The sequence below is a fragment of the Hydractinia symbiolongicarpus genome, chromosome 11 (assembly GCF_029227915.1).
Source record: "Hydractinia symbiolongicarpus strain clone_291-10 chromosome 11, HSymV2.1, whole genome shotgun sequence".
Classification (NCBI taxonomy): domain Eukaryota; kingdom Metazoa; phylum Cnidaria; class Hydrozoa; order Anthoathecata; family Hydractiniidae; genus Hydractinia; species Hydractinia symbiolongicarpus.
Window position 1 is genome coordinate 14,054,089 of NC_079885.1, and position 23,984 is coordinate 14,078,072.

General features: G+C 38.1%; 1 protein-coding gene and 21 non-coding genes across 22 annotated transcripts; all 22 read left to right on the top strand.

The window, feature by feature from the left end:
- The first annotated feature begins 698 nt into the window (after positions 1-698).
- On the top strand, positions 699-2,591 carry LOC130613465 (ATP-dependent DNA helicase PIF1-like). Its single transcript, XM_057434805.1, has one exon. It carries the CDS (start codon positions 699-701, stop codon positions 2,589-2,591), a length of 1,893 nt encoding a protein of 630 aa, XP_057290788.1.
- Positions 2,592-10,177: 7,586 nt separating this feature from the next.
- On the top strand, positions 10,178-10,296 carry LOC130616491 (5S ribosomal RNA). Its single transcript, XR_008977572.1, has one exon. It is a non-coding gene; the product is annotated as a 5S ribosomal RNA (ribosomal RNA).
- A 450-nt stretch (positions 10,297-10,746) lies between these two features.
- Positions 10,747-10,865, top strand: LOC130617739 (5S ribosomal RNA). The gene has a single exon (XR_008978815.1). It is a non-coding gene; the product is annotated as a 5S ribosomal RNA (ribosomal RNA).
- Positions 10,866-11,827: 962 nt separating this feature from the next.
- On the top strand, positions 11,828-11,946 carry LOC130616386 (5S ribosomal RNA). The gene has a single exon (XR_008977469.1). It is a non-coding gene; the product is annotated as a 5S ribosomal RNA (ribosomal RNA).
- Positions 11,947-12,396: 450 nt separating this feature from the next.
- LOC130617351 (5S ribosomal RNA) lies at positions 12,397-12,515 on the top strand. Its single transcript, XR_008978428.1, has one exon. It is a non-coding gene; the product is annotated as a 5S ribosomal RNA (ribosomal RNA).
- A 450-nt stretch (positions 12,516-12,965) lies between these two features.
- On the top strand, positions 12,966-13,084 carry LOC130616990 (5S ribosomal RNA). The gene has a single exon (XR_008978069.1). It is a non-coding gene; the product is annotated as a 5S ribosomal RNA (ribosomal RNA).
- A 450-nt stretch (positions 13,085-13,534) lies between these two features.
- LOC130616628 (5S ribosomal RNA) lies at positions 13,535-13,653 on the top strand. Its single transcript, XR_008977709.1, has one exon. It is a non-coding gene; the product is annotated as a 5S ribosomal RNA (ribosomal RNA).
- Positions 13,654-14,102: 449 nt separating this feature from the next.
- Positions 14,103-14,221, top strand: LOC130615339 (5S ribosomal RNA). The gene has a single exon (XR_008976428.1). It is a non-coding gene; the product is annotated as a 5S ribosomal RNA (ribosomal RNA).
- Positions 14,222-14,670: 449 nt separating this feature from the next.
- Positions 14,671-14,789, top strand: LOC130615340 (5S ribosomal RNA). The gene has a single exon (XR_008976430.1). It is a non-coding gene; the product is annotated as a 5S ribosomal RNA (ribosomal RNA).
- A 449-nt stretch (positions 14,790-15,238) lies between these two features.
- LOC130615341 (5S ribosomal RNA) lies at positions 15,239-15,357 on the top strand. Its single transcript, XR_008976431.1, has one exon. It is a non-coding gene; the product is annotated as a 5S ribosomal RNA (ribosomal RNA).
- A 449-nt stretch (positions 15,358-15,806) lies between these two features.
- Positions 15,807-15,925, top strand: LOC130615342 (5S ribosomal RNA). The gene has a single exon (XR_008976432.1). It is a non-coding gene; the product is annotated as a 5S ribosomal RNA (ribosomal RNA).
- Positions 15,926-16,872: 947 nt separating this feature from the next.
- Positions 16,873-16,991, top strand: LOC130617425 (5S ribosomal RNA). The gene has a single exon (XR_008978503.1). It is a non-coding gene; the product is annotated as a 5S ribosomal RNA (ribosomal RNA).
- Positions 16,992-17,441: 450 nt separating this feature from the next.
- Positions 17,442-17,560, top strand: LOC130616426 (5S ribosomal RNA). Its single transcript, XR_008977508.1, has one exon. It is a non-coding gene; the product is annotated as a 5S ribosomal RNA (ribosomal RNA).
- A 961-nt stretch (positions 17,561-18,521) lies between these two features.
- Positions 18,522-18,640, top strand: LOC130619316 (5S ribosomal RNA). The gene has a single exon (XR_008980057.1). It is a non-coding gene; the product is annotated as a 5S ribosomal RNA (ribosomal RNA).
- Positions 18,641-19,090: 450 nt separating this feature from the next.
- LOC130615794 (5S ribosomal RNA) lies at positions 19,091-19,209 on the top strand. The gene has a single exon (XR_008976881.1). It is a non-coding gene; the product is annotated as a 5S ribosomal RNA (ribosomal RNA).
- Positions 19,210-20,170: 961 nt separating this feature from the next.
- On the top strand, positions 20,171-20,289 carry LOC130619328 (5S ribosomal RNA). Its single transcript, XR_008980069.1, has one exon. It is a non-coding gene; the product is annotated as a 5S ribosomal RNA (ribosomal RNA).
- Positions 20,290-20,739: 450 nt separating this feature from the next.
- LOC130615795 (5S ribosomal RNA) lies at positions 20,740-20,858 on the top strand. Its single transcript, XR_008976882.1, has one exon. It is a non-coding gene; the product is annotated as a 5S ribosomal RNA (ribosomal RNA).
- Positions 20,859-21,307: 449 nt separating this feature from the next.
- Positions 21,308-21,426, top strand: LOC130619341 (5S ribosomal RNA). Its single transcript, XR_008980081.1, has one exon. It is a non-coding gene; the product is annotated as a 5S ribosomal RNA (ribosomal RNA).
- Positions 21,427-21,876: 450 nt separating this feature from the next.
- On the top strand, positions 21,877-21,995 carry LOC130619353 (5S ribosomal RNA). Its single transcript, XR_008980093.1, has one exon. It is a non-coding gene; the product is annotated as a 5S ribosomal RNA (ribosomal RNA).
- Positions 21,996-22,445: 450 nt separating this feature from the next.
- On the top strand, positions 22,446-22,564 carry LOC130619365 (5S ribosomal RNA). The gene has a single exon (XR_008980105.1). It is a non-coding gene; the product is annotated as a 5S ribosomal RNA (ribosomal RNA).
- Positions 22,565-23,014: 450 nt separating this feature from the next.
- On the top strand, positions 23,015-23,133 carry LOC130619378 (5S ribosomal RNA). The gene has a single exon (XR_008980119.1). It is a non-coding gene; the product is annotated as a 5S ribosomal RNA (ribosomal RNA).
- Positions 23,134-23,583: 450 nt separating this feature from the next.
- Positions 23,584-23,702, top strand: LOC130616588 (5S ribosomal RNA). The gene has a single exon (XR_008977668.1). It is a non-coding gene; the product is annotated as a 5S ribosomal RNA (ribosomal RNA).
- The last annotated feature ends 282 nt before the right edge of the window (positions 23,703-23,984 follow it).

Consider the following 23,984-nt stretch of genomic DNA (forward strand, 5'->3'; position numbering starts at 1 on the left):
GATTATGTAGATCTGCTCAATTCTGTCCAAAAACATGTGTGTAGTACCTTGTATTGTTTGAAAGATAATGGAAGTGGACTGGTGTGCAGATTCAACTACCCATTCGAAATGCGTTCAAAAACTTCTTTGAAATTTAAGAAAGTCAACACCAGAGATGGATCTCTAAAATTGAGAGCAGAAATAGAAACTGCCAGAAATGATCCCAGGTTGAACAGGCACCAACGTGTACAGCTTCAGGGTTGGAGAGCTAATTGTGATGTAAGTGTTGTGATTGATTATCATTCTTGTTTAGAATACCTCACCAAATATGCCTCAAAACCTGAAAAGCTTTCCGTAGTTGCAAAAGATGCATTCACTCATGTTGCTAATAGTGTATCAAATAGTGAGTTTGATCCTGTGAAAGTTGTCAAAAAACTTATGATGCGAGCCGTTGGCTTGCGTGACATGAGTATCCAAGAAGTGTGCCACCAAATATTGAAGTTCAAGTTGCATAGTTCATCATTTGAAGTAATTACAATTTCTCTTGATGGATCGAGGTTGAATCAGTAGATGGAGAGCTGATAACTCGGTGGTCCTTATCAGATATATATGCTAACCGGCATGATTTTACCTCTGATGTAAAAGTGATCAACTCTAATTTTATCAATTTCCATTCTCATTATTTTTTGAAAGATGGTCAAATAAAAAAACGGCGGAAAATGGTCATTGTGAGAACTATTCCAACTTACTCTTCATACCGAAAGGGTGTTAACTATGGTAGTTATTGTAAGTTTAATCTGATCAAGTATAAACCATGGTCTCGTACCGTAGCTTCACTGTGGAATAACAATAAAGAGTGTGATGAAACATTCATAGGAACATGGGGTGCCTTTTTACAGTCAGAAATAGCTACAGACTTGGTTCCTCATTTTGCTTTTGAATTAGAAAATTTACAGAGCTCAACAATATATGAAAAAGAAAGTGACGCTTCTGATGATGAAAATAATACAAATTTGTCCAATCAGGATGAGAAGGAGGAATGGATGTTTCTCTCTGAGCTTCTCATCAACAATCCCAATGACTCGGATGAAAATGACAGACTGGAAGATGTGCAATACTGGAATCAACAGAGAAGTCAATTTACTGAACAGGAAATCAGCAATATGCCAGCCTGGATCAGTGCCCAGAGAAGCATTCATCTCAACGATGATGTTTTATCAGTTCCTTCTGATGAATCGGAAAATATTGAGAAGTTGAATTTACAGCAGCGTAAAGCATTTGACTTGGTTATTCATCATTCTGAATCTGATACTTGTGAGCAGCTTTTACTTTTGGTCATTGGTAAAGCAGGTAGTGGTAAGAGTTTCTTGATTGACAGATTGCGCTATGCTCTAAATGCAAGCTGTTACATTTCAGCTTTGTTCGGTATTGCTGCTTACAATGTAAGCGGTAAAACACTACACTATTTACTTAAGTTGCCTGTGAGAGGGAAGCGTAACCATGAACTTCAAGGTGCCAGCTTATCACAGATACAAAATACATTTTGTAATAAAAAGTATCTGATCATAGATGAGTATTCTGTTATCAGTCAACGAGATTTATCTTGGGTCAATAGAAGGTGTAAGCAAGCCACAGGTATAACTGAGAAAGCATTTGGTGGCATCAACATTATTTTAGTTGGTGACTTGGGTCAGCTACCTCCTGTCAATGGTAAGGTTCTTTACCATCATAAACCTTCTACAGAACATGACTCAGAAGGATTTTTTTTATACAACATGTTTCAAACAGTGATAGAGCTAACTATCAATCAACGAGTTTCTGGAAACAATCAGGACTGTGTTGAATTCAAAAATTTGCTCTCCAATATCAGAGATGGTAAACCAACACTTCATGATTGGAGCACTTTACTAACTCGCACTCCTAGAATTTGTAATAATATTAATTCTTTCTCTGAATCCTTGAGATTATCTTATGGTAACAGAGAAGTTGCAAAGAATAATTTTACGTCATTAAAATCTCTTCAAAAACCAATTGCCAAAATAAAAGCAATCCATAGCAAAGCTTCTGCTGCTAAATTTTCTGCTGATGATATGGGTGGTCTGTCACCATGTATTTATTTAGCTGTAGGTGCCAGAGTGATGCTCACAAGGAATCTTTGGACAGAAGTGGGTTTGTGCAATGGTTCTTTAGGAACCATTCATAACATCGTGTATGCATCTGCTTACGAACTCTTTCCAGTAGCAATTCTTGTTCAATTTGACACTTATTCTGGTCCATGTTTTAATAACGACAATGTTGTGCCAATTGCACCCTGCTCAAGCACTTCTGAATCATATGGGTCAAACTTTGAAAGGACACAATTTCCTTTAAAATTAGCTTGGGCCATTACAATTCACAAATCACAAGGTCTTACTCTACCAAAGGTGTGGATTGACCTTGGCAGCAGTGAAAAATCACCAGGATTGACTTATGTTGCATTGTCGAGAGTCCGAAAATTGCAAGATCTTATAGTTGAACCAATGAGTTATGAACGTCTTACATCCATAAGCAACAGTGCAAATTTTCAATACCGTATTTCAGAAGAGCATAGACTGCATGATATAGCTATATAATTCATTTTTAGTGTCTGATGTCAAAAAGATGAGAAAAGTAGTTAAAAAAGGTAAGTTGTTTTTTTCTTCAATTAACTTCATCTTCACTAGACTACGTATGAGAAGTAATAAGGTTTGCTTTTTTTATTATTAGCACAACTAAAACGAGTGGATGATACTCCCAATGGTTCACCACCTATAAATGTACCTGACACAGGTAACTTTTTTCATTTATTCATATCTGTCAAACTGTTAGAAAACCTTTACATTGTACAAATATTTTGATGAGTTGTGAATTTTTTCATTCTAACACAACCAAAACAAGTAGACAAAACTTTCAATGATTTATCTATTCAACAGCTAGCATATAAATACTACCTTTCCCTCTTCATGAAATTTGTTACTTGCCTTTAGAACAAAGTACACCCAAGAAACGAGCATCGACATCTTCAATTTCAGATAGTCCATTAACTCCAAGCAAAAGACTTTTCACCAATGTATCTTCCCCTTATTCACCCTCAGCACCATCAACTGCTATTGGTAAGTGAATAAGTCTGATACATATTTTGCTTAGCATAATGATTTACTTTATTGTAGAGAAATTTTAGCGGATATGTTTCCAACTGCTAAAAATTGATTCTATGATGCGTGATTTCTTTTATAAGCAACTTAGGATTTTGATAAGAACTCAAGTTGCTTACTTTTTGACCAATTTTTGTATCTCAAGTTGCTTAATGGTTGCTTATTTTTCTTGATAAACTTTTCGGTGTTATAATAAAGAAAAGAAAAATTGCAATCAGGCTTAATTTACTGGTAGTTTTTAAAGGGAAATACAAGGAAAAGGCACAATTTCGGCCCACGAAGACGAAAATAGTGCGTTTCTCTTGGGCTTTGAATTATTTATGTGCAATACTAATTTAGACAGTTGCTTATGTTTGGAATTGTCAAGAAATGAAGTTGCTTAATACTTTTTGAAATCAAGTTCAGTTGCCCATAAACGAGTTGCTTATAAAAAACAAAATTGTATCTGAAAAAATCTTGAAACAATACTGCAATAATCTCAAGGTACATATTGAGAAAAATTTTACACACAGATGAAGTTGACGATTCTCTGTATTCTGTGAATAAAGAATCCCTGATTCTGTACAAGCAAACTAATCCTGTATAATGCTCCTCTTTTTTAGACATAACTGGCTTTGTCGCATCGTTTTCACCCATCAAACAAAACCAACAGAAAACCCGTGATTACTTTTTCATTTTCATCAAAAGTGGTCCTACGGACTTCAAGAAAATTTTGGTTAGCAACCACAAAAATATCAAAATCATTAGACAGAAAATATTGGATGCTTTTCATGACAAAACTCCAATATTACTTGCGAAACTTGTACCTGGCAAAGATCTTTTCTTCTTCAATGCATACTCGGTCATCTCACCAGCATCAGATGCCATTGGCTTTGATTTGAACGATGCTGATGCAGTGCGTTTAGCTGATATAGATGATGATGGTTTAGTGACATCAGTGGTTGGTCAAATAAAATTCACTTCAGAAGAAACATGTCAAGTGTACACGAAGCAGGGTAAAAATCGCCAGGATAGAATGAGAGAGGGCATCTTTAGTGATGGTACAAGAACATTGAAGATCACTATTTGGGCTGATTTGTTGGAAATTGTTAAGGAATTCCAATTGATTCAAATAGCAAATGCGTCAACCAAGACCTTCAATGAAGAGCTGGTTCTTACAACCAATTATTCGACAATCATTTGCTTTTTAACAGAAGCGTTGGATGTACAATTTGATGAGTCTGTAGCGCAAAAAGATTCTACAGCAACACCGCCTAAGGAAATGATCGTATGTTGTCCCGTTATTGAGAGTATTGTCGTGAAAACCTTCTTACAATGCAAAATATGTAAGGGAAAAGTAGATATTCGTCCAGGAACTGGTTTGGCAACCTGCACCAATGTTCACTGTGGTCGAGATTTCTCAGTCACTCATTTAAAGCAGCAACCGAACTGCTGCCAAATATGTGTTGTTTTGGATATGCGTAACGAATATGTTGCTTTAACCGTAGCTGCTTACAGAGAAGTCCTTGAAGAATATTTCGGCGAAGAAATTGCGGATGAGGTGAAACTGCGATCCGATTTGTTGAATCTCACAGATGTTGATTTTGTTATCACCAAAGGTCAAAAAGTTAGCAAAATGACCATGCATAAAAAATGAACTATTCAAAGATGATTCCACTATGGCTTTTTTTTTGTACTACTTGTGTTATTATTACCGTGGGACTGTGAAAACTGCTTATTTCATGCTATATATGTACCAATTTGTCAGTTGTAGAAATTGAGCTGATTCGTTTCTCGTTAATTTTCTATTACAGCTTTTATATGAAAACTCTTTTTATATCATTTTGATAGCTGGTCTAACAAATAAAGATCAAACACTTTTTTGCTCTCTATTTTTTGTTATTATTTTGATAGGTATGTGACTTTTCTTTATTTTCACATTGTAAATATTTACTTTAAAAACAAAAAGTACGTTTGGTTTTGTTATACCATGCTTCGTCAATTTCCAATGCTGAAAAGTAACTACGCAATGTGGCCTCTCCCCGCGCATTATATTCTGTTTTTTCATGGCCAAAAATTTTCCAATGAAAAGTTAACCTGCCCTAGCCGTACTGAACGATGGAAAAATGAATTTCGCGGTATTGCAAATTGGTCACCTATCGTAGCGTACCACTTTTCCAACTGCTGCGCATATGCAAGCTTTGTAGAAAATAGGATAAGTTCTTGCATAGAAAGTATGAAACCAGCAGCATATTCAACTGATTCAGGTATACAAATAGGTTGAAAGGCAGTCAATAAATATCTGTAATATATATACATATAAATTGGCCTTCAACAAAAGTGATGATATATATGACCATTCGCAAGAAAACTTATTTATTTGAACTGAAAAATTGATGCACGCAGCGGTCGCACCAGTGTGGACACTGCCCTAGTTTATCATTACGACTGTGACGTATCTTTTTTACGCAATAGGCGCTGAGTAAATCAGGTAAGGGACTTGATTAGAAGTTTTTATATCGTTTTGGGAGAGAGCAGACGTGTTCTGGTTTTATAAAGTTGTTATAAATTTTTTTTGTTTATTCGATTTACTTCAACTTGAATATTTATGACGAAATCGATCGAAATAACGCTACTGGTTATTCTAGTCATGCTTAATGGTTTTGACTTGTTTTTTGTGGTGAATATTGAATTTTTTTTTCAAGTTATGTACTTTATGCTTACATGTTGGAGAAATCTTTTTTACACTCAAAACACATTTTTTCTCTATAACTTTATAAACATGAGAAATATCGTCGTTTTAATTGCTTTAATTGGCATCTTTCACACTTTGTCATTTAATGATGTTGCATCTCAAGATAATACAAACGTTTATAAAGCAAATGTTATTCGTACAAAGATAAAGAGAGGTAAATCACCTATCGTTTATTATGCGAACTCTGTATCAACATTTAACATAATTTTGTCAGGAGATATTCAAGAGAATCCAGGACCTGGTTCATCCAAGTGCACTGAGTGTAATAAAGGAGTTGAAACAAATAGAAAACGTTTACAATGTATTAAGTGTTTATGTTTTACACATGCATCATGTTCTAACCTTCCCATCTTTGAACAGAATCGTATGACATCCAGAATTGTTGTTAAATGGACATGCAGTGGATGTATATTATCAGAGCTTCCCTACTTTGGCGTACGTAATATCGCATTTAACACAGACACTACTGATGACCCAATAACTACCGAGAACAGTCATCTAAAGCTTTTAAACAAGCATCGCAATCAAACGTCTATCGCTCATATAAACACCCAATCTCTCTTATCGACATTCACAGAATTCTCTTTAATGTTAAACATTTATGACTTTGACATCATAACCCTAAGCGAGACTTGGCTTCAAGACAACAAGGAACAGTTAGATTACGTCAACAAACCAGGATATAAGACACTTTTCAAAAACAGAAAATCTCGAGGGGGTGGAGTTGGGATTTATGCCAAAGATTCTCTACACTTTAAATCGAGAGATGATTTGACAAAACATTCTTCAATGGAAGTTTTATGCGTCGAATTTCGTGGTCGGAACAAAAATACACCCTACCTTCTAATTACAGTATATCAACCAAGCTCAAAGGAAGAGCAAAAGATCGAATGGCTCAATAATTTTGAAACATTGATAGCCGAAATATCTATTAAATGGAGCGGTGTCATTATTGTAACCGGTGATATGAACATTGACCTTCAAGGCCAAGAAAAAGAATCCACCAAACGTTATAAAGACATACTAAATTCGTACAATTTGTATCAACATGTCAATAAACCAACCAGAAAGGGAGCTACTCTCATTGATCATATTATTACTAACATTCCTGGTAAAGTGACAAACAGTGACGTGCCTATTACTGACGAAATAAGTGATCATGACACGCCATATATTCTACTTAGCATTAAAAAAGAACGTTTCGAACCGCGATATAAATTCGTTCATGACGAAAAAAATCTGGATATGAATTCCTATATCGACGATTTTTCAAAATTACCATTTAGTTTGATATTTACATTCGATGATCCAGATGAACAAATAGATACACTGAATCATCTCATATTATCCTGTATTGAACGTCATGCCCCACTGAAGCGAGTAAAGCTAACACGCTTGATCGCTCCGTGGATGAAAGACCCTGCCATCCAAGACAGTCGAAACCAACTGGAATTTTATCGTAAAAAAGCCCAAGAAGATCCAAATTACAAAAATGACTATAAAGAAAAACGCACTAATTATCGAAAGACATTGAAGGAAATAAAAAACTCGTTCTTCAAGAAATCGTTATCGTCAAAGGATCAAAAATCTGTCTGGAATACTATTCATCGTATTCTGAGCAATCAAAAAACACGAATCAAACACGATCTTTCAGAAATGAATGAATATTTTAGCAATCTAGCAGCAAACCTAACTGGGAAATCAAACGTCGAGTCTACATTACCAGATGATATCAAAACTACTGAAAACGAACAATCGTTCAAAATTCAACATACTACTTACAATGAAATAAATAAAATACTAAAAAACCTCAAGAATGACTGCTCCAGTGGTCATGACAATATTCCAATACGATTTATCAAGCCAGTATCAGAATTCATAACATCCCCTCTGGTCCATATTATTAACAATTGCATCAACAAAGAAATATTTCCCCAGCAATGGAAGATTGCTCGTGTTTGCCCAATACCAAAGATCGACACACCAATTAGCACAAAGGACTATCGTCCAATCTCAGTACTGCCAGTATTGTCAAAAATCTACGAGAGAGTAATCTTATCTCAGTTATGTGAATTCATCGAAAGTAATCAACTTTACAATGAAACACAATCCGGTTTTCGCAAAGGTCATACGACTACCACATTGATGCTTAAGCTTCGTGACGACATAAAAAAAGCAATGGCGAAAAGTGAAGTGACACTCTCTATCCTCATCGATTACTCCAAAGCTTTCGACACGATTGATCACAAAAATCTGCTGCTGAAACTACGTGATATGAATTTTTCATTTCGTGCTTTAAAGATATTATCAAGTTATCTGAAAGATATGAAACAATACGTTCAAATTGAAGACAAAATTTCATCTTTAAAATCAATGTTTTACGGTGTACCACAGGGTAGCATACTTGGCCCTGTCCTGTTTAACCTCTACGTCATCGAGTTATCAAATCAAATCAACTCCGCCAGTATCCAATATGCTGATGATACAACATTATATAAACACTGCAAAGTCAAAGATCTATTTCAATCAATCAAAGATATGGAAAAGGATGTAGATAACCTTCTAGCTTGGTCAAAAGAAAACAATCTTTTGTTCAACAGTGACAAGCTTAAGTTAATCATATTCCATTCTAAGCGACTGAGAGCATTTGATTCTGACCGAAGCTATCTTTGTCGTTGTGCTGGTATGTCAATCGAGCAGGAAGAAAATGTTAAGTTACTTGGCATTCAATTCGATCAAAATCTATCATGGACCTGCCATATAAACAATGTTATAAAATCCTCGCACTCAACACTACGTGCTCTACGAAAGTTTAGTCGTTTCACACCTTTCCATGTACGCAAAACCTTGGCGCAAACGTTGATCTTATCAAGGATAAGTTACGGTAATGTTGTCTTCTCGCAAATACCTGATTATCTGATATGTCGGCTACAAAAGATCCAAAACATGGCTGCTGGTTACGTTCTCCGCCGTTATGCTAATCTGCAAGAAGTCACGAATCTAAAATGGCTTCCCGTAAAAGAACATATTGAATTCAGTATAAGTAAACTTGTACACAAATCGAGAATTGATAACAACCATCCAAGCTATCTAAACGTAGAGTTTGTTGTACCAACACGAAATTTGAGATCTTCTACGAAGGAGCCTCTTGTTAAAAATGTTGGAAATGGCACTTTTCAAAACCAAGCACGGTGTTACGATGAAATCCCGGATAGTATAAAAATTATTGAAACTCTAGAAAAATTTACTAAAGAAGCAAAACAATTTTATCTAAATAAGGCAGTCGCTAGAGTCTTGTCTGTTTGAATTCTGTTCGCCGAAGTTTGGGTGCCAATATTCAATCGACCTGTTCACAATCTACCCTTACTCATTTTCAGCTTGTGTTTACTTTTGCCTTTTCTCCTTTTGCGACTAGCCAAGTATATATATGAAATATTTCTTTTTTTTTTTTTTTTTTCATAATTCAATTAGTTTATTTTATATTTTCTTACTTCCAAGGCCATTTATCGTTTTCTCTGGGTTTTTTTCTAGTTACTCCTATCTAGGTTGATTCCAATATCGTCTCTATTTATCTTGTCGATTCGAGTGTTTCAATCTCTTTCGAGCCTTTCAAGTTTATTTTTAATTTTGCTTTTCATCGCGGTTTTTTATGATGTATATATATAAAAAGATAATATTTTTTTGAACAATTATTTATTCTTTATTTATAGTTTATTTATATTTTCCTTACTTTCAAGGCCATTTATCGTTTTCTCTGCTTTTTGTCTAGTTACAATTTAGGTTGATTCCATATATCGTTTCTCAATTTCTCGTCGATTCGAGCGTTTCAATTTCTTTCAAGCCTTTTCAGTTTTTCTCATCGCGGTTTTCTTTTTTATTTAATGTATATAAAAAAAAAATTTATTTTTTGAACACTCATTTATTCTTAATCTATAATTTTTTTTCATTTTTATATTTCATTTTAGGGAGAAGAACAATTTTGCACAAAATTGAACCCAAATAAATGTTAATAATAATAATAATAATAATAATAATGTAGTTACTTTGCTAATTAACTTTGTCATATGAAAATTAAGTCTGAAAGTACCCCAGCTTGCCTTCGTTGGAACTTTTTACCGGAAATCTTAAAGCGCATGGTTGTCGTAAATAATGGATAGCGCTTGAAAAGAGCTTTCAAATGCACATAAACACGACCTATTTCGGATAATCCAGTCAAGAAATATGACCTTTAAAGTTTAAACCATTTTCGATGTAATGTGCTAATAAATCGTAGATATCTGCCCGTTTGTTTGTCTACGACCATACCACGATGAACACACCTGTTCTCGTCCGATCACGGAAGTTAAGCATCGTCGGGCCGGGATAGTACTTGGATGGGGGACCGCCTGGGAACTTCCGGTGTCGTTGGCTATTGACTTTTTCACGTTACATTATTTATCATTACGACTGTGACGTATCTTTTTTACGCAATAGCCGCTGAGTAAATCAAGTAAGGGACTTGATTAGAAGTTTCTTTCCCTTCAAAACGGCTACGATCTGGCTGCAATAAATGCGCCACGTCTCAAATGAATGGATTACGAGCGTCAGACAAAGAAAATGGCGATGTAGTTAATTTGCTAAATAACTTTGTCATATGAAAATTAAATCTGAAAGTACCCTAGATTGCCTTCGTTGGAACTTTTTACCGGAAATCTTAAAGCGCATTGTTGTCGTAATTAATGGATAGCGCTTGACATGAGCTTTCAAATGCACATAAACATGACCTATTTCGGATGATCCAGTCAAGAAATATCACCTTTAAAGTTTAAACCATTTTCGATGTAATGTGCTAATAAATCGTAGATATCTGCCCGTTTGTTTGTCTACGACCATACCACGATGAACACACATGTTCTCGTCCGATCACGGAAGTTAAGCATCGTCTGGCCGGGATAGTACTTGGATGGGGGACCGCCTGGGAACTCCCGGTGTCGTAGGCTATTGACTTTTCACGTTACATTATTTATCATTACGACTGTGACATATCTTTTTTACGCAATAGCCGCTGAGTAAATCAAGTAAGGGACGTGATTAGAAGTTTCTTTCCATTCAAAACGGCTACAATCTTGCTGCAATAAATGCGCCACGTCGCAAATGAATGGATTACGAGCGTCAGACAAAGAAAAATGGCGATGTAGTTACTTTGCTAATTAACTTTGTCATATGAAAATTAAGTCTGCAAGTACCCTAGATTGCCTTCGTTGGAACTTTTTACCGGAAATCTTAAAGCGCATTATTGTCGTAAAGAATCGATAGCGCTTAAAAAGAGCTTTCAAATGCACATAAACACGACCTATTTCCGATCACCCAGTCAAGAAATATGATCTTTAAAGTTTGAACCATTTTCGATGTAATGTGCTAATAGATCGTAGATATCTGCCCGTATGTTTGTCTACAACCATACCACGATGAACACACCTGTTCTCGTCTGGGAACTCCCGGTGTCGTAGGCTATTGACTTTTCACGTTACATTATTTATCATTACGACTGTGACATATCTTTTTTACGCAATAGCCGCTGAGTAAATCAAGTAAGGGACGTGATTAGAAGTGTCTTTCCATTCAAAACGGCTACAATCTTGCTGCAATAAATGCACCACGTCGCAAATGAATGGATTACGAGCGTCAGACAAAGAAAATGGCGATGTAGTTACTTTGCTAATTAACTTTGCCATATGAAAATTAAGTCTGCAAGTACCCTAAATTGCCTTCGTTGGAACTTTTTACCATAAATCTTAAAGCGCATTATTGTCGTAATTACTGGATAGCGTTTGAAATGAGCTTTCAAATGCACATAAACACGACCTATTTCGGATGATCCAGTCAAGAAATATGACCTTTAAAGTTTAAACCATTTTCGATGTAATGTGCTAATAAATCGTAGATATCTGCCCGTTTGTTTGTCTACGACCATACCACGATGAACACACCTGTTCTCGTCCGATCACGGAAGTTAAGAATCGTCGGGCCGGGATAGTACTTGGATGGGGGACCGCCTGGGAACTCCCGGTGTCGTAGGCTATTGACTTTTTCACGTTACATTATTTATCATTACGACTGTGACGTATCTTTTTTACGCAATAGCCGCTGAGTAAATCAAGTAAGAGACATGATTAGAAGTTGCTTTCCCTGAAAAAGGGCTACAATCTTGCTGCAATAAATGCACCACGTCGCAAATGAATGGATTAAGAGCGTCAGACAAAGAAAATGGCGATGTAGTTACTTTGCTAATTAACTTTGTCATATGAATATTAAGTCTGAAAGTACCCCAGCTTGCCTTCGTTGGAACTTTTTACCGGAAATCTTAAAGCGCATGGTTGTTGTAAATAATGGATAGCGCTTGAAAAGAGCTTTCAAATGCACATAAACTCGACCTATTTCGGATAATCCAGTCAAGAAATATGACCTTTAAAGTTTAAACCATTTTCGATGTAATGTGCTAATAAATCGTAGATATCTGCCCGTTTGTTTGTCTACGACCATACCACGATGAACACACCTGTTCTCGTCCGATCCTGGAAGTTAAGCATCGTCGGGCCGGGATAGTACTTGGATGGGGGACCGCCTGGGAACTCCCGGTGTCGTAGGCTATTGACTTTTTCACGTTACATTATTTATCATTACGACTGTGACGTATCTTTTTTACGCAATAGCCGCTGAGTAAATCAAGTAAGGGACTTGATTAGAAGTTTCTTTTCCTTCAAAACGGCTACGATCTGGCTGCAATAAATGCGCCACGTCTCAAATGAATGGATTACGAGCGTCAGACAAAGAAAATGGCGATGTAGTTAATTTGCTAAATAACTTTGTCATATGAAAATTAAATCTGAAAGTACCCTAGATTGCCTTCGTTGGAACTTTTTACCGGAAATCTTAAAGCGCATTATTGTCGTAAAGAATCGATAGCGCTTAAAAAGAGCTTTCAAATGCACATAAACACGACCTATTTCCGATCACCCAGTCAAGAAATATGACCTTTAAAGTTTCAACCATTTTCGATGTAATGTGTTAATAAATCGTAGATATCTGCCCGTTTGTTTGTCTACGACCATACCACGATGAACACACCTGTTCTCGTCCGATCCCGGAAGTTAAGCATCGTCGGGCCGGGATAGTACTTGGATGGGGAACCGCCTGGGAACTCCCGGTGTCGTAGGCTATTGACTTTTTCACGTTACATTATTTATCATTACGACTGTGACGTATCTTTTTTACGCAATAGCCGCTGAGTAAATCAAGTAAGGGACGTGATTAGAAGTTTCTTTCCATTCAAAACGGCTACAATCTTGCTGCAATAAATGCGCCACGTCGCAAATGAATGGATTACGAGCGTCAGACAAAGAAAATGGCGATGTAGTTACTTTGCTAATTAACTTTGTCATATGAAAATTAAGTCTGCAAGTACCCTAGATTGCCTTCGTTGGAACTTTTTACCGGAAATCTTAAAGCGCATTGTTGTCGTAATTACTGGATAGCGCTTGAAATGAGCTTTCAAATGCACATAAACACGACCTATTTCGGATGATCCAGTCAAGAAATATGATCTTTAAAGTTTAAACCATTTTCGATGTAATGTGCTAATAAATCGCAGATATCTGCCCGTTTGTTTGTCTACGACCATACCACGATGAACACACCTGTTCTCGTCCGATCACGGAAGTTAAGCATCTTCGGGCCGGGATAGTACTTGGATGGGGGACCGCCTGGGAACCCCCGGTGTCGTAGGCTATTGACTTTTCACGTTACATTATTTATCATTACGACTGTGACATATCTTTTTTACGCAATAGCCGCTGAGTAAATCAAGTAAGGGACGTGATTAGAAGTTTCTTTCCATTCAAAACGGCTACAATCTTGCTGCAATAAATGCGCCACGTCGCAAATGAATGGATTACGAGCGTCAGACAAAGAAAATGGCGATGTAGTTACTTTGCTAATTAACTTTGTCATATGAAAATTAAGTCTGCAAGTACCCTAGATTGCCTTCGTTGGAACTTTTTACGGGAAATCTTAAAGCGCATTGTTGTCGTAATTACTGGATAGCGCTTGAAATGAGCTTTCAAATGCACATAAACACGACCTATTTCGGATGATCCAGTCAAGAAATATGACCTTTAAAGTTTAAACCATTTTCGATGTAATGTGCTAATAAATCGCAGATATCTGCCCGTTTGTTTGTCTACGACCATACCACGATGAACACACCTGTTCTCGTCCGATCACGGAAGTTAAGCATCGTCGGGCCGGGATAGTACTTGGATGGGGGACCGCCTGGGAACCCCCGGTGTCGTAGGCTATTGACTTTTCACGTTACATTATTTATCATTACGACTGTGACATATCTTTTTTACGCAATAGCCGCTGAGTAAATCAAGCAAGGGACGTGATTAGAAGTTTCTTTCCATTCAAAACGGCTACAATCTTGCTGCAATAAATGCGCCACGTCGCAAATGAATGGATTACGAGCGTCAGACAAAGAAAATGGCGATGTAGTTACTTTGCTAATTAACTTTGTCATATGAAAATTAAGTCTGCAAGTACCCTAGATTGCCTTCGTTGGAACTTTTTACCGGAAATCTTAAAGCGCATTATTGTCGTAATTACTGGATAGCGCTTGAAATGAGCTTTCAAATGCACATAAACACGACCTATTTCGGATGATCCAGTCAAGAAATATGACCTTTAAAGTTTAAACCATTTTCGATGTAATGTGCTAATAAATCGCAGATATCTGCCCGTTTGTTTGTCTACGACCATACCACGATGAACACACCTGTTCTCGTCCGATCACGGAAGTTAAGCATCGTCGGGCCGGGATAGTACTTGGATGGGGGACCGCCTGGGAACCCCCGGTGTCGTAGGCTATTGACTTTTCACGTTACATTATTTATCATTACGACTGTGACATATCTTTTTTACGCAATAGCCGCTGAGTAAATCAAGCAAGGGACGTGATTAGAAGTTTCTTTCCATTCAAAACGGCTACAATCTTGCTGCAATAAATGCGCCACGTCGCAAATGAATGGATTACGAGCGTCAGACAAAGAAAATGGCGATGTAGTTACTTTGCTAATTAACTTTGTCATATGAAAATTAAGTCTGCAAGTACCCTAGATTGCCTTCGTTGGAACTTTTTACGGGAAATCTTAAAGCGCATTGTTGTCGTAATTACTGGATAGCGCTTGAAATGAGCTTTCAAATGCACATAAACACGACCTATTTCGGATGATCCAGTCAAGAAATATGACCTTTAAAGTTTAAACCATTTTCGATGTAATGTGCTAATAAATCGCAGATATCTGCCCGTTTGTTTGTCTACGACCATACCACGATGAACACACCTGTTCTCGTCCGATCACGGAAGTTAAGCATCGTCGGGCCGGGATAGTACTTGGATGGGGGACCGCCTGGGAACCCCCGGTGTCGTAGGCTATTGACTTTTCACGTTACATTATTTATCATTACGACTGTGACATATCTTTTTTACGCAATAGCCGCTGAGTAAATCAAGCAAGGGACGTGATTAGAAGTTTCTTTCCATTCAAAACGGCTACAATCTTGCTGCAATAAATGCGCCACGTCGCAAATGAATGGATTACGAGCGTCAGACAAAGAAAATGGCGATGTAGTTACTTTGCTAATTAACTTTGTCATATGAAAATTAAGTCTGCAAGTACCCTAGATTGCCTTCGTTGGAACTTTTTACCGGAAATCTTAAAGCGCATTATTGTCGTAATTACTGGATAGCGCTTGAAATGAGCTTTCAAATGCACATAAACACGACCTATTTCGGATGATCCAGTCAAGAAATATGACCTTTAAAGTTTAAACCATTTTCGATGTAATGTGCTAATAAATCGCAGATATCTGCCCGTTTGTTTGTCTACGACCATACCACGATGAACACACCTGTTCTCGTCCGATCACGGAAGTTAAGCATCGTCGGGCCGGGATAGTACTTGGATGGGGGACCGCCTGGGAACCCCCGGTGTCGTAGGCTATTGACTTTTCACGTTACATTATTTATCATTACGACTGTGACATATCTTTTTTACGCAATAGCCGCTGAGTAAATCAAGCAAGGGACGTGATTAGAAGTTTCTTTCCATTCAAAACGGCTACAATCTTGCTGCAATAAATGCGCCACGTCGCAAATGAATGGATTACGAGCGTCAGACAAAGAAAATGGCGATGTAGTTACTTTGCTAATTAACTTTGTCATATGAAAATTAAGTCTGCAAGTACCCTAGATTGCCTTCGTTGGAACTTTTTACCGGAAATCTTAAAGCGCATTATTGTCGTAAAGAATCGATAGCGCTTAAAAAGAGATTTCAAATGCACATAAACACGACCTATTTCCGATCACCCAGTCAAGAAATATGATCTTTAAAGTTTGAACCATTTTCGATGTAATGTGCTAATAGATCGTAGATATCCGCCCGTATGTTTGTCTACAACCATACCACGATGAACACACCTGTTCTCGTCTGGGAACTCCCGGTGTCGTAGGCTATTGACTTTTCACGTTACATTATTTATCATTACGACTGTGACATATCTTTTTTACGCAATAGCCGCTGAGTAAATCAAGAAAGAGACATGATTAGAAGTTGCTTTCCCTTCAAAACGGCTACCATCGTGCTGCAATAAATGCGCCACGTCGCAAATGAATGGATTACGATCGTCAGACAAAGAAAATAGCGATGTACTTACTTTGCTAACTAACTTTGTCATATGAAAATTAAGTCTGAAAGTACCCTAGATTGCCTTCGTTGGAACTTTTTACCGGAAATCTTAAAGCGCATTATTGTCGTAATTACTGGATAGCGTTTGAAATGAGCTTTCAAATGCACATAAACACGATCCAGTCCAGAAATATGACCTTTAAAGTTTAAACCATTTTCGATGTAATGTGCTAATAAATCGTAGATATCTGCCCGTTTGTTTGTCTACGACCATACCACGATGAACACACCTGTTCTTGTCCGATCACGGAAGTTAAGAATCGTCGGGCCGGGATAGTACTTGGATGGGGGACCGCCTGGGAACTCCCGGTGTCGTAGGCTATTGACTTTTTCACGTTACATTATTTATCATTACGACTGTGACGTATCTTTTTTACGCAATAGCCGCTGAGTAAATCAAGTAAGGGACTTGATTAGAAGTTTCTTTCCCTTCAAAACGGCTACGATCTGGCTGCAATAAATGCGCCACGTCTCAAATGAATGGATTACGAGCGTCAGACAAAGAAAATGGCGATGTAGTTAATTTGCTAAATAACTTTGTCATATGAAAATTAAATCTGAAAGTACCCTAGATTGCCTTCGTTGGAACTTTCTACCGGAAATCTTAAAGCGCATTGTTGTCGTAATTACTGGATAGCGCTTGAAATGAGCTTTCAAATGCACATAAACACGACCTATTTCGGATGATCCAGTCAAGAAATATGACCTTTAAAGTTTAAACCATTTTCGATGTAATGTGCTAATAAATCGCAGATATCTGCCCGTTTGTTTGTCTACGACCATACCACGATGAACACACCTGTTCTCGTCCGATCACGGAAGTTAAGCATCGTCGGGCCGGGATAGTACTTGGATGGGGAACCGCCTGGGAACCCCCGGTGTCGTAGGTTATTGACTTTTCACGTTACATTATTTATCATTACGACTGTGACATATCTTTTTTACGCAATAGCCGCTGAGTAAATCAAGTAAGGGACTTGATTAGAAGTTTCTTTCCCTTCAAAACGGCTACGATCTGGCTGCAATAAATGCGCCACGTCGCAAATGAATGGATTACGAGCGTCAGACAAAGAAAATGGCGATGTAGTTACTTTGCTAATTAACTTTGTCATATGAAAATTAAGTCTGCAAGTACCCTAGATTGCCTTCGTTGGAACTTTTTACCGGAAATCTTAAAGCGCATTATTGTCGTAAAGAATCGATAGCGCTTAAAAAGAGATTTCAAATGCACATAAACACGACCTATTTCCGATCACCCAGTCAAGAAATATGATCTTTAAAGTTTGAACCATTTTCGATGTAATGTGCTAATAGATCGTAGATATCCGCCCGTATGTTTGTCTACAACCATACCACGATGAACACACCTGTTCTCGTCTGGGAACTCCCGGTGTCGTAGGCTATTGACTTTTCACGTTACATTATTTATCATTACGACTGTGACATATCTTTTTTACGCAATAGCCGCTGAGTAAATCAAGAAAGAGACATGATTAGAAGTTGCTTTCCCTTCAAAACGGCTACCATCGTGCTGCAATAAATGCGCCACGTCGCAAATGAATGGATTACGATCGTCAGACAAAGAAAATAGCGATGTACTTACTTTGCTAACTAACTTTGTCATATGAAAATTAAGTCTGAAAGTACCCTAGATTGCCTTCGTTGGAACTTTTTACCGGAAATCTTAAAGCGCATTATTGTCGTAAAGAATCGATAGCGCTTAAAAAGAGCTTTCAAATGCACATAAACACGACCTATTTCCGATCACCCAGTCAAGAAATATGATCTTTAAAGTTTGAACCATTTTCGATGTAATGTGCTAATAGATCGTAGATATCTGCCTGTATGTTTGTCTACGACCATACCACGATGAACACACCTGTTCTCGTCCGATCACGGAAGTTAAGCATCGTCGGGCCGGGATAGTACTTGGATGGGGGACCGCCTGGGAACTCCCGGTGTCGTAGGCTATTGACTTTTTCACGTTACATTATTTATCATTACGACTGTGACGTATCTTTTTTACGCAATAGCCGCTGAGTAAATCAAGTAAGGGACTTGATTAGAAGTTTCTTTCCCTTCAAAACGGCTACGATCTGGCTGCAATAAATGCGCCACGTCTCAAATGAATGGATTACGAGCGTCAGACAAAGAAAATGGCGATGTAGTTAATTTGCTAAATAACTTTGTCATATGAAAATTAAATCTGAAAGTACCCTAGATTGCCTTCGTTGGAACTTTTTACAGGAAATCTTAAAGCGCATTCTTGTCGTAATTACTGGATAGCCCTTGAAATGAGCTTTCAAATGCACATAAACACGACCTATTTCGGATGATCCAGTCAAGAAATATGACCTTTAAAGTTTAAACCATTTTCGATGTAATGTGCTAATAAATCGTAGATATCTGCCCGTTTGTTTGTCTACGACCATACCACGATGACCACACCTGTTCTCGTCCGATCACGGAAGTTAAGCATCGTCGGGCCGGGATAGTACTTGGATGGGGGACCGCCTGGGAACTCCCGGTGTCGTAGGCTATTGACTTTTCACGTTACATTATTTATCATTACGACTGTGACATATCTTTTTTACGCAATAGCCGCTGAGTAAATCAAGTAAGGGACGTGATTAGAAGTTTCTTTCCATTCAAAACGGCTACAATCTTGCTGCAATAAATGCGCCACGTGGCAAATGAATGGATTACGAGCGTCAGACAAAGAAAATGGCGATGTAGTTACTTTGCTAATTAACTTTGTCATATGAAAATTAAGTCTGCAAGTACCCTAGATTGCCTTCGTTGGAACTTTTTACCGGAAATCTTAAAGCGCATTATTGTCGTAAAGAATCGATAGCGCTTAAAAAGAGATTTCAAATGCACATAAACACGACCTATTTCCGATCACCCAGTCAAGAAATATGATCTTTAAAGTTTGAACCATTTTCGATGTAATGTGCTAATAGATCGTAGATATCCGCCCGTATGTTTGTCTACAACCATACCACGATGAACACACCTGTTCTCGTCTGGGAACTCCCGGTGTCGTAGGCTATTGACTTTTCACGTTACATTATTTATCATTACGACTGTGACATATCTTTTTTACGCAATAGCCGCTGAGTAAATCAAGAAAGAGACATGATTAGAAGTTGCTTTCCCTTCAAAACGGCTACCATCGTGCTGCAATAAATGCGCCACGTCGCAAATGAATGGATTACGATCGTCAGACAAAGAAAATAGCGATGTACTTACTTTGCTAACTAACTTTGTCATATGAAAATTAAGTCTGAAAGTACCCTAGATTGCCTTCGTTGGAACTTTTTACCGGAAATCTTAAAGCGCATTATTGTCGTAAAGAATCGATAGCGCTTAAAAAGAGCTTTCAAATGCACATAAACACGACCTATTTCCGATCACCCAGTCAAGAAATATGATCTTTAAAGTTTGAACCATTTTCGATGTAATGTGCTAATAGATCGTAGATATCTGCCTGTATGTTTGTCTACGACCATACCACGATGAACACACCTGTTCTCGTCCGATCACGGAAGTTAAGCATCGTCGGGCCGGGATAGTACTTGGATGGGGGACCGCCTGGGAACTCCCGGTGTCGTAGGCTATTGACTTTTTCACGTTACATTATTTATCATTACGACTGTGACGTATCTTTTTTACGCAATAGCCGCTGAGTAAATCAAGTAAGGGACTTGATTAGAAGTTTCTTTCCCTTCAAAACGGCTACGATCTGGCTGCAATAAATGCGCCACGTCTCAAATGAATGGATTACGAGCGTCAGACAAAGAAAATGGCGATGTAGTTAATTTGCTAAATAACTTTGTCATATGAAAATTAAATCTGAAAGTACCCTAGATTGCCTTCGTTGGAACTTTTTACAGGAAATCTTAAAGCGCATTGTTGTCGTAATTACTGGATAGCCCTTGAAATGAGCTTTCAAATGCACATAAACACGACCTATTTCGGATGATCCAGTCAAGAAATATGACCTTTAAAGTTTAAACCATTTTCGATGTAATGTGCTAATAAATCGTAGATATCTGCCCGTTTGTTTGTCTACGACCATACCACGATGACCACACCTGTTCTCGTCCGATCACGGAAGTTAAGCATCGTCGGGCCGGGATAGTACTTGGATGGGGGACCGCCTGGGAACTCCCGGTGTCGTAGGCTATTGACTTTTCACGTTACATTATTTATCATTACGACTGTGACATATCTTTTTTACGCAATAGCCGCTGAGTAAATCAAGTAAGGGACGTGATTAGAAGTTTCTTTCCATTCAAAACGGCTACAATCTTGCTGCAATAAATGCGCCACGTGGCAAATGAATGGATTACGAGCGTCAGACAAAGAAAATGGCGATGTAGTTACTTTGCTAATTAACTTTGTCATATGAAAATTAAGTCTGCAAGTACCCTAGATTGCCTTCGTTGGAACTTTTTACCGGAAATCTTAAAGCGCATTATTGTCGTAAAGAATCGATAGCGCTTAAAAAGAGCTTTCAAATGCACATAAACACGACCTATTTCCGATCATCCAGTCAAGAAATATGATCTTTAAAGTTTGAACCATTTTCGATGTAATGTGCTAATAGATCGTAGATATCTGCCCGTATGTTTGTCTACGACCATACCACGATGAACACACCTGTTCTCGTCCGATCACGGAAGTTAAGCATCGTCGGGCCGGGATAGTACTTGGATGGGGGACCGCCTGGGAACTCCCGGTGTCGTAGGCTATTGACTTTTTCACGTTACATTATTTATCATTACGACTGTGACATATCTTTTTTACGCAATAGCCGCTGAGTAAATCAAGTAAGGGACGTGATTAGAAGTTTCTTTCCATTCAAAACGGCTACAATCTTGCTGCAATAAATGCGCCACGTGGCAAATGAATGGATTACGAGCGTCAGACAAAGAAAATGGCGATGTAGTTACTTTGCTAATTAACTTTGTCATATGAAAATTAAGTCTGCAAGTACCCTAGATTGCCTTCGTTGGAACTTTTTACCGGAAATCTTAAAGCGCATTATTGTCGTAAAAAATCGATAGCGCTTAAAAGGAGCTTTCAAATGCACATAAACACGACCTATTTCCGATCACCCAGTCAAGAAATATGATCTTTAAAGTTTGAACCATTTTCGATGTAATGTGCTAATAGATCGTAGATATCTGCCCGTATGTTTGTCTACGACCATACCACGATGAACACACCTGTTCTCGTCCGATCACGGAAGTTAAGCATCGTCGGGCCGGGATAGTACTTGGATGGGGGACCGCCTGGGAACTCCCGGTGTCGTAGGCTATTGACTTTTTCACGTTACATTATTTATCATTACGACTGTGACGTATCTTTTTTACGCAATAGCCGCTGAGTAATTCAAGTAAGGGACTTGATTAGAAGTTTCTTTCCCTTCAAAACGGCTACGATCTGGCTGCAATAAATGCGCCACGTGGCAAATGAATGGATTACGAGCGTCAGACAAAGAAAATGGCGATGTAGTTACTTTGCTAATTAACTTTGTCATATGAAAATTAAGTCTGCAAGTACCCTAGATTGCCTTCGTTGGAACTTTTTACCGGAAATCTTAAAGCGCATTATTGTCGTAAAGAATCGATAGCGCTTAAAAAGAGCTTTCAAATGCACATAAACACGACCTATTTCCGATCACCCAGTCAAGAAATATGATCTTTAAAGTTTGAACCATTTTCGATGTAATGTGCTAATAGATCGTAGATATCTGCCCGTATGTTTGTCTACGACCATACCACGATGAACACACCTGTTCTCGTCCGATCACGGAAGTTAAGCATCGTCGGGCCGGGATAGTACTTGGATGGGGGACCGCCTGGGAACTCCCGGTGTCGTAGGCTATTGACTTTTTCACGTTACATTATTTATCATTACGACTGTGACATATCTTTTTTACGCAATAGCCGCTGAGTAAATCAAGTAAGGGACGTGATTAGAAGTTTCTTTCCATTCAAAACGGCTACAATCTTGCTGCAATAAATGCGCCACGTGGCAAATGAATGGATTACGAGCGTCAGACAAAGAAAATGGCGATGTAGTTACTTTGCTAATTAACTTTGTCATATGAAAATTAAGTCTGCAAGTACCCTAGATTGCCTTCGTTGGAACTTTTTACCGGAAATCTTAAAGCGCATTATTGTCGTAAAAAATCGATAGCGCTTAAAAGGAGCTTTCAAATGCACATAAACACGACCTATTTCCGATCACCCAGTCAAGAAATATGATCTTTAAAGTTTGAACCATTTTCGATGTAATGTGCTAATAGATCGTAGATATCTGCCCGTATGTTTGTCTACGACCATACCACGATGAACACACCTGTTCTCGTCCGATCACGGAAGTTAAGCATCGTCGGGCCGGGATAGTACTTGGATGGGGGACCGCCTGGGAACTCCCGGTGTCGTAGGCTATTGACTTTTTCACGTTACATTATTTATCATTACGACTGTGACGTATCTTTTTTACGCAATAGCCGCTGAGTAATTCAAGTAAGGGACTTGATTAGAAGTTTCTTTCCCTTCAAAACGGCTACGATCTGGCTGCAATAAATGCGCCACGTCTCAAATGAATGGATTACGAGCGTCAGACAAAGAAAATGGCGATGTAGTTACTTTGCTAATTAACTTTGCCATATGAAAATTAAGTCTGCAAGTACCCTAAATTGCCTTCGTTGGAACTTTTTACCGGAAATCTTAAAGCGCATTATTGTCGTAAAGAATCGATAGCGCTTGAAATGAGCTTTCAAATGCACATAAACACGACCTATTTCGGATGATCCAGTCAAGAAATATGACCTTTAAAGTTTAAACCATTTTCGATGTAATGTGCTAATAAATCGTAGATATCTGCCCGTTTGTTTGTCTACGACCATACCACGATGACCACACCTGTTCTCGTCCGATCACGAAAGTTAAGCATCGTCGGGCCGGGATAGTACTTGGATGGGGGACCGCCTGGGAACTCCCGGTGTCGTAGGCTATTGACCTTTCACGTTACATTATTTATCATTACGACTGTGACATATCTTTTTTACGCAATAGCCGCTGAGTAAATCAAGTAAGGGACGTGATTAGAAGTTTCTTTCCATTCAAAACGGCTACAATCTTGCTGCAATAAATGCGCCACGTCGCAAATGAATGGATTACGAGCGTCAGACAAAGAAAATGGCGATGTAGTTACTTTGCTAATTAACTTTGTCATATGAAAATTAAGTCTGCAAGTACCCTAAATTGCCTTCGTTGGAACTTTTTACCGGAAATC

Excerpts from the sequence above, each read along its gene's own strand:
- LOC130613465 (XM_057434805.1), top strand. The coding sequence starts at position 699 with ATGGTCATTGTGAGAACTATTCCAACTTACTCTTCATACCGAAAGGGT.